Raw genomic sequence first — 9,464 nt, forward strand, 5'->3', positions numbered from 1 at the left:
TGCAAATCTATTTCACTCAGATGCCCATCCAATTTCTGTTTGAAGTTATTAATCATTTCTGCCTCCACCATCCTCATGGGTAGTGGATTCAAGATCATTAACACTTGATTCACAGATAAGATCTTCCTCACATCCCCCACTATTAATCACACCAAGTCCTCTATCATCAGCTAATAATAATTTTCCTTTTTCTACCTTGCTTGACAATATGATGGAAAAGAGTCAACCCGTGTAATCTGTTTTGAATTCTGGAAGGATGTATCTGGCAGAGTCAATGAAGGAGAACTAGTTCCTGCTTGTTTTGGATTTTCAGGGGCTTTCAATAATGGCCTACACAAGAGGCTGGTGAACTATGTTACAATTCATGGATCTGAGGTAATGCACTACCATGGGATGAAAGCTGGTTAACAGAGGGGAAATAAATCGATAAAAAAAACATGTCTTTCCCTGGTTGCTGGGCTGGGAGATTAGATGGGAGCTGCAGAGATCTACCTTCTAACTCCCATCTATTCACAATCTATAGCAACAATATCCGCGAGCAGATTCAATGCAACATTGCAAAGTGTGCTGGTGAGACAACTGAGAATGTGAGTGATGATGAGAATATAAAGAGGCTTCAAATGGATATAGGCAAAGTAAACAAGGAAACAAAAGCACAACTGGTGGAGAGTAATGTGGACAATGTGAGGTTATATACTGTGATAGCACAAACAGAAATGGTTTTAAATAGAGACTAGGAGATACAGATACTCAAAGGGATCTTAATTCCTTTGTAAAGAAGTTAAAGAAAGCAAACTTACGGGTGCAGCAGGCAGTTGTGAAGCCAAATCGTATGCTGGGCTTTACTGCAAGGGTATTTGAGTGTTAGAAGAAGCATAACTACTGTTAAGTCTAGGTAGAGTTTTAGTTTCCTTGCCTAAGAACAAACATACGGTTACCGAGTTCATTCAAAACAGAAACTGTAGAATCAAGGGATATGGGGAAAGGCAGGACAGCAATGTTGACCATGGTTTTGTGGAAGCGCAGAACAGTCTTATAGACAATAGGCAGTAGGTGCAGGAGTAGGCCATTCGGCCCTTCTAGCCAGCACCACCATTCACTGTGATCATGGCTGATCATACACAATCAGTACCCCGTTCCTGCCCTCTCCCCATATCCCTTGACCCCGCTATCTATAAGAGCTCTATCTAACTCTCTCTTGAATGTATCCAGAGACTTGGCCTCCACTGCCTTCTGGGGCAGAGCATTCCACATATCCACCACTCCCTGGGTGAAAAAGTTCTTCCGCATCTCTGTTCTAAATGGCCTACCCCTTATTCTTAAACTGTGGCCTCTAGTTCTGGACTCACCCATCAGTGGGAACATGCTTCCTGCCTCCAGTGTGTCCAATCCCTTAATAATCTTATATGTTTCAATCAGAAACCCTCTCATCCTTCTAACTTCCAGTCTTGTGAAGTCAAATAGCCCACTTCTGTTCCTAGATCTATATTAAACTTATGCTAAGCATTTATACCTCTAGAAAATCTTCCTAAACCAATCTTGCTCCAAGAAAAGCATCCCAAGCTACTCTATCTCCATCTTGAAGATAAAATCCCTAACCTCTGGGATCATTTGCATCCTTCCTAAAATGTGGTGGCCATAGCAGTACAGAGATCCCACCCCTGCCTCCTTACTCTGACTTCTCATTGTTTTTTCCATTCCTGATGAAGGGTCTTGGCCCAAAACGATGACTGTTTATTCCCTTCCATTGTTGCTGTCTGGTCTGTTGAGTTTCTCCAGCATTTTGTGTGTGTTGCAGGACATAATTCCTAGTTGAACCTTATTGAACTTTAGTATAAATATTCTTCTTTTACACTAACGTTTTTGAAATATAAGGTGCATTGCTCGGTCCTCTTCCACCACAATGCACACAAGCTTCTGAGCAACTGTGCCACCTCCTTCACCAGCATTCTCCATGACTCCATCAAAACGTTCAATTAGTTAAAAATGACCCTTGCTTTACAAACCTATGCTGGTTATCCTTAATCAATTAAAACCTCTGCAAATGACTGGTCAGGTTTTGCACAAATAAAGGTTCTAAAACCCTACCCACCATTGACATTAGTCCAACAGTTACTTGGAACATCCTTGTATCTTCTCAGCAGCACTACAAGTGTACATCACCTTGAACTTTTCTGCATTAAATTCCATGCTGCCTGCCCACTCTTGGCCTCCTGTAGTTGATTGGCAACATTCTTGCCTTTTGCCCTCACGTAGAAGAGATGAGGAGGAATTCCTTTAGCAAGCGAGTGGGGATCCTGTGGAATTGATAGAGGCAGAGGCCAAGTCATTGGGGATATTTAAAGCAGAGGTTGATAGGCTCTTGATGTAAGGGTATCAAAGGTGGCGGGGAGAAGGCAGGAGAGTGGGGTTGATTAATAAATCAGCCAAGATGGAATGGCAAAGCAGACTCAATGGGTTAAATGGCCAAATTCTGCTCCTATCTCTTTACGATTGCACCTTGTTTGATTTTCTTCATAAATTTTGAAATTTTACTCTTTGTACAATTTACCATCACCTATTTTATATCCTTGTTTTCATTTATACCCTTAATCTCATTTAATATTCGTCCTTCTGTACGGCAGCTTGTCAAAGTAAACTCCACCTAGATTGTATCCCATTCATTAATTTTTCTCTTGTTGCCATACCAGACAGTTCAGTTAGGTTAGTTATAATCTGTGTATGCTCTCATTAATTGGGTCTTGCTAAAACCTAGCAACAAGGAATGTCTCTGTACTTCTTCTTGAATATGTAAATTGAGTTTTCCACTTTCCCATTTGGGAAATATCGGAAGGTTATGGCAAACCCTTCAGTTCATTGCATGGCAACCCTAACTGAAAGCCGTCTGGATTCTGGATCAGTGGTTCACCCACGATGAGCATAGTAAGACCATCCGGTCTGTCCATTTCCATTGCCCATCCCCTGCCCCCTCTCTGCTTCTGTTGATATTTTGCTTGCATGCTCCCCTCCCCCACTGTAAGGAGTTTGTACATTCTCCTGTTACCATCTAGGTTTCCACTGGGTGCTCAGATTTCCTATGGTTATTGATTTGTGGGCAAGCTATGTTGGTGCGGGGCGTGCGGCAACTCTTGTGGGTTGCCCCCAGTACAATCCTGGGACCGTGATGCAAAACAGCACATTTCACTGTTTGTTTCGATGTACATGTGAAAAATAAAGCTAACCTTTAAATCTGTAATATACTCTTGGCTTTCCAAGTTCAAGTCATCTGGCTACATACATTCAACATAACGGCACAACCTTTCTCTGGACTACAATACACCCACAGTACGTATATCACACACAGCACCTAAAACAAAACATTAGCACAATGAGTTAATAAAATATAATTCAAAATCCATGTGAAGTCACAGCATAGGTAAGCAGTAATCAGTCAATTTTTGGTTGTCCTAGTGACGAGACCTTGGTGCTGGCAGAGTGTTCATTATTAGTCTCACAGCATGAGGGAAGACGCTAGTACACAGTCCGGCAGACTTGGTCCTGTTGCTCCTGTACCTCCTTCCTGATGGTAGCGGGTCAAAGAAGTTCTGGGTTACATCACAGAGATCGCTAACAGTGCTTCGGGACCTTTGTGTACAACACTCTTGGTAAATGTCACAAATGGCGGTAAGGGAGACCCCCAACGATCCTCCCGGCAGTCTTCACTGTCTTCTGCAGGGTCCTGTGGTCCAATAGCTTGCAGCTTCCAGACCACACAATGATGCAGCCAGACTGGACACTCGATGTTGCTCCTGTAGAAGGGGGCAGGGATCCCTGCCCACCTCAGAAAGTGTAGACACTGCTGTGCCTTCTTGATTAATGAGGAGGCATTGTAGTTCCCAGTTAGATCATCTGTTCTGTGCACACCAAGGAACGCGATGTTTCCCTGCACTGTATTATTGGAATTTGACAATGTGACTGGTCCACATTGCAAGAAGATACAATTCCGTAACAACTAATTAGCTGTGAAGCATTTTGAGATGTGATGGACACTTTTTGAAGAGGGTCTTAAGATTTTTTTTACGGTAAATACTCTGTCCTGTGATTACAAGCCAGCCAGGACAGTTAGAATTTCCTTGATGTTACCGCAGTCATTTTAAGGACCATGTCATATTAACTACAGTAGTCCACATTTATTTCTTTATCATCTCCATGACTGATTATTGTTGTTCACAGCTCCCAGGAAGGTCAAGCTCAACCATTCTAGCTGAATGAAGTATTGCCCTGAATATCAGTGGAAAGTCTGTGACCTTCTGAAGGCATTCAAATGCAAGTGGCAGGAGTGTCCCCACCCCAAAATCAAATTGTCACTTTAGTGTTGGAATTACTTGTGGTTTGGCCCCTATCACTTTGTTAGGTTGTGTTGGTTGTTAATGCAAATGATGTATTTCATTATGTATTTCAGTGATCAGTCAGTGGCCACTTTATTAGGTACATTTGTACTAGAACTAAGGGAAGTAGCCTCAAGATTCGGGGGAATAACTGCTTTTCCCAGAGAGTGGTGAATCTGTGGAATTTTCTGTCCAATGAAACAATGGAGGCTACCTCAGTAAATATATTTAAGACAAAGTTTGATAGATTTTTGCATAGTAAGGGAATTAAGGGTTATGGGGAAAAGGCAGGTGGGTGAAGGTGGGTCCATGGCCAGATCAGCCATGATCTTATTGAATGGTGGAGCAGGTTCAACGGGCAAGATGGCCGACTCCTGTTCCTATTTCTTATGTTGGTATCTGCTGTACAAGGTGACAGTAACTCAAGGAACCAAGCTTTACAAGAATGGTGTGCAGAAGAGCATCTCTTAATGCACAGCATGTCACAAACACAAGGAAGTCTGGATGCTGGAAACCCAGAGCAACACACACAAAATGCTGGTGGAACCCAGCAGGTCAGGCAGCAACTGTGGAAATGAATAGATGTCAGCGTTTCAGGCTGAGACCCTTCTTCAGGACTGAGATGGAAGGGGGAAGGTGCCAGAATAAAAAGGAGCAGTGGTGGGGGGAGGGAAGGAGGCCTAGCTGGAAGGTGATGGCTGAAGCCAGATGGGTGGGAAATGTCAAGGGCTGGAGAAGAAGAAATCTAATATGAGCGGAGAAAGGGAAGGAGGAGGGGATCCAGGAGGAATTGATAGACAGTTGAGAAGAGGTAAAATGTCAGAGTGGGGAATTGAGGAAGTGAGGTGGGGGGGAGGGGGGTGGATTTGTTTACCGGAAGGAGAAACCTTGAACATTAAAGTGGATGGGCTGCAACAGCGGAAGACCAAGAACCTACTCGGAGCTAGCTAATAAAGTGGCCACTGAGGGTATGTTTTGATAAATGAATCTGAACTTTTGCAGTACTGGCTTTGTGTGGCAGTGCTTAGCACATTTGTAAAGCATTAGTATTTAGAGTACAGTGCACTTCTGAAGTTCGGAGTCTAATTGGGAACAGCCACAACTGCCCTTGAGCAGTCTGAAAAGGTAAAAACAGTCAAACTCAAGTATGCATTTTAAAAATTTAAATCAAGAAAAAATGTGAAGATGAAGGGAGCTGACAGAGCAGCGGTTCAGTAATGTGATGTAGTCGACTTTAAATAAGCAACATGAGAATTGTGCCGATCCACATCAATCCTCTTGTGTAGAACCAGTCAGTCTTTTTCAATTAAATTTGTTGATTCTCCAATTATATTTCTCCTTTCCTCCCTGAAGATGCTGACTACACTGACATATTGTGAATGAGTAGTTGATGCAAATAGAAAATAAGATGTAGTGAAGGTGAGAGGGGGTAGGTTCAAGGGGGATGTGAGGGGTAAGTTTTTTACTCAGAGTGGTGGATGACTAGAATGTGCTGCCTGGTCTGGCGATAGAAGCAAATATATTAGAGGCTTTCAAGAGAAGTTTGGATAGGTACATTAATATGAGAAAGTTGGAGGTGTTGATTGTGTAGATAGGAGGGATTAATTTTGATGAGTATTTGATTTATTTTTTAGCTGATTTGGCACGAATGTGCTGTACTGTTCCATGTTCACAATATGCTGAAAATACTCAGCAGGCCCTGCAGCTTCTCTAGAGAGAGAACTTGGGCTGGTGTTTAGATTGCAGACCCTTCATCAAATCTGGAACAAAAAGTGAGGAAGAATGTGTGTTATAAGTTGCAGAGAAGGAGTGAGTGACTGTCCAGGACAGGTTGTGGGACCAAGTGACACAATACTTTGGAGCTCTCTGGTTATTCGAACAAGGAAGGGTATTAAAGAGATGGGAGAGAAAGACCGCACTAAATAAACTACCCTGGATTGCAAATGATTTATGGAGGGTTATTTGTGTTCTGGGGTGGTGGAAAGTAATAAGGTACAAGGACATGCATTATATCTCCTCCAGCTTCCTTCAGAAAAGAGTGGACTACACTAACATTACTTGTGACACGTACATTGAAACATACGGTGAAATGCATCATTTTGCGCAAGCAAGCAATGCACTAGGGACAGACCGCACGTGCTGTCACACTTTCCGGCGCCCTCAACTCTCCAGCTGTAACTGTGTACATCTTTGGAATCTGGGTGGAAGCCAGGGAGAAAAGGCAGTGGCGGGAATCGATCCCCAATCCGTGATTGCTGGCACTGTAGAAGAGTTTGCTCACTTCTACGCTACTGTGCCACCCCGATGGTAGAAAGGGAAGAGTGAACCTGTGAGTGACAAGAGGACAGTCCCTTCAGAAGGATGAAAGAGGAGCTGAAAATTTCTGCATCTTTAATGAGAGGCAATAAAAATGCAGTCAATAGTGCAATTTCATTGAAGGTAGTGGAAATTACTGAGGATGGTCCATCGACTGATAAGATATTGTGAGTATGGACACTGTCACAAAGGGTGAGTCTAGCAGGTGATTACCACTGGGTTTGAGGACTACTTGGTGGGGGGGGGGGGGGGGGGAGTCAGAGCTAGTTTGAATCTACTATACATCACCATTCACTTCTCAGCTGGAGATATTGAACAGCAACCAGGAATTAAAGTTGTGGAGGTCATAATTTCCCACTTTCGCCCAGGGAGTTGAGTAGGACATAGATGTTTTTCTTTTTTTTTTGGTCATTTGCGTTCATTTTGAGGTGGTGATGTCGCTCAAATGCTGGGTACTTGAGAGATACGGATTCCCTAAACCATTCCAAGGAGTGATTCTGAACGAAGATTGGAAGGAATTAACTCATTGGGAAGGTACCCAGTGGTATTCTGTCCCCAGCAAGGCTGTAAAGACTTGACCATTGAGAATGTTCAAGAGAAAAATGGATAGTTGTTTTGTGATTATTGAATTAAGGAGGAGGTGTAAAGGGTTGAATGAGCTACACTTGCATCTACTTTTCGTGGATTTTATTGAACAGTTCCGCCATCATATATACAGGAGTGAAACGATATGGATAAAGTGACTAGCAAAATAATATAAGTCAAAGCTTTCACACACAGTGATTGTCCTGACCTAGAATTCGCCTCAAGAGAGAACATTGTAATCAAATTAAATTATCTCCTTCACATGGAACATAGATACTTGAGACAGAAAGGAAATGCAGTAATTGCTGTGTTGTGGGGAAAGAGCCAAGGTATATATTGGACAGGATCTGTCTCGTAAAGAGCTAGCACAGACTTGCTGGGTCAAATGGCCTCTTTGTATTGCACATTGAAGTGCAGATCAAACCCAGGTCTGCCAGCTGGCTACATTTCTCACCTCACTCATTTGACGCAAATAGGATGTTCTGCATTCTGGAAAGATGAGAGGACTGAGGGGTCAGTTCCCTGGAGGGCAGGAATTTATAATCAACTCATTAAACAGAAAATGCAAACAAACAAGTTTCCATCTGACTAAAGACCTGCCCTTGGCAAATCAGAGAAGCCATTCCTAGATGTGCGTTCATTGTATTCCCAATCGTAACCATGGTGATGCTGCTGATAAGTCCATACCTTAAATTTGATCATTGGGAATTTCTGCATTGATAGATTATTTGTTGTGCAGAGAATCTGACCACTTCTCCCTCAGTCCTTGTCAAAAGTATACCAAATAATAAGTCACAGTTCACTTTGCTGTTAGCAGGATAGTAACTTTGAATGGATAACAGTTACTTGATGATAAAGAAATCCACCTATAGGTCGGAATTTCAAAAACTTACCTTTTTAGTGAGAGTTCATTCCTCATTGGTAACCATGTTCTATTTCTTCTTTCTGTAGGGTCCGGACCATCTTTGCTAGAGAAAGAGTTTGTCACGGAACAGAACATCTGATATTTTTTAATATATATATAAAAAAGTATATATATATATGTGTGTGTAAATAGGTACGGAGATACGGGAAGCAATCAATAAAACTCCAAACCCAGTCCTTAACCGACTGTTTTAGCTTTGACAAAACACACAGAAGTGATATCTGGAGAAAGACACCAAATCTGATGCATCTTCCCACGACTGAGTTCGTGCTGCTTGTCTTGTGAGATCAAGATCTGCTGTTATTTAAAACCCTGCTGCCCTTTGTTGCAAGGCAACAAAACTACTGTTGTCAAGGAACATCAGGAATAAACTTTGATCCGTTGTCCAAGGGATTTTTGAGCCTTCTACATGCTCAGGGTTACGGTTGCCTTAGTAAGTCAGCAATATGAAATGTAAGAAGAGCAAACAGAGAAAAGGGTGGGAGAAATGAGGCTGCGGAAGGGAAAATTGGAGGGAGGGAAAACAAGTTGGGTTGGGGATGGGGAGGGAAGCGACAGCCATTTTGTGGCTGTTACTGAATGTTTTTCACTGTGCTGTATCAAGAGAACCCAGATTAGCTATAACAAGCACTCATGGAAGCCATGGAGCGAGCTGAGTGACACGGCAATGGTTGAGTTTATGTTTAGTGCACCCATATTGAAAGGCACCACAGTAGAGTTTTATGTACACAGTAATGCCTTTACTGCCTGACCAATCGATGCAAAGTAACAATTTTGTTGGGTACTTAAGGCACTATTTTATATTTGTAGCACTTAAAAGGATTTGTCTGAAATTTCTTGTAAAGAATTATAAAATGGTCAAGAGTTCCCTCCGTCATTACCAGTTTTTTTTTCTAACGTGTTAAAAAGGCTAGAAATTGTCTGTGTATATTCTGTATATGTATAGCGGCACATTTCATTTATGGAAATATGTTCTCAGAATATTTATTTACTAATATATTTATCTTAAGCCATGTCTTATGTGGAGAGTGTATGACATAATGAAATAATCATTGGAAAATCACTAACATGGGACCTTGTAAATACATGATAATTGCACACAAAGATTAAATATTCTCTGACCAAAAAACTGATTTTAAATTTTAGTACTATACAGTTTTGTAACAAAAAAATGTACAAATGTCTGTGAAAAATACAGTTTTATCAAGTAAATCTTTACTGACGCTTTCTTGTGGCTCGACATCAAATCTTAATGTGTTTTTGATACTTGT

General features: G+C 41.8%; 1 protein-coding gene across 2 annotated transcripts in view; it reads left to right on the forward strand.

The window, feature by feature from the left end:
• znrf3 (zinc and ring finger 3) overlaps positions 1-8,572 on the forward strand; it is a 244,695-nt gene extending 236,123 nt beyond the window's left edge. For both annotated transcript variants that reach the window (XM_059988313.1, XM_059988314.1), the window contains exon 9: positions 8,220-8,572. In XM_059988313.1, the coding sequence (XP_059844296.1) occupies positions 8,220-8,272 (53 nt within the window). In that variant the 3' untranslated portion in view covers positions 8,273-8,572. The remainder of the gene's footprint in view (positions 1-8,219) is intronic.
• Positions 8,573-9,464: the final 892 nt, after the last annotated feature.

This window comes from Hypanus sabinus, chromosome 13 (genome assembly GCF_030144855.1).
Source record: "Hypanus sabinus isolate sHypSab1 chromosome 13, sHypSab1.hap1, whole genome shotgun sequence".
Taxonomy (NCBI): domain Eukaryota; kingdom Metazoa; phylum Chordata; class Chondrichthyes; order Myliobatiformes; family Dasyatidae; genus Hypanus; species Hypanus sabinus.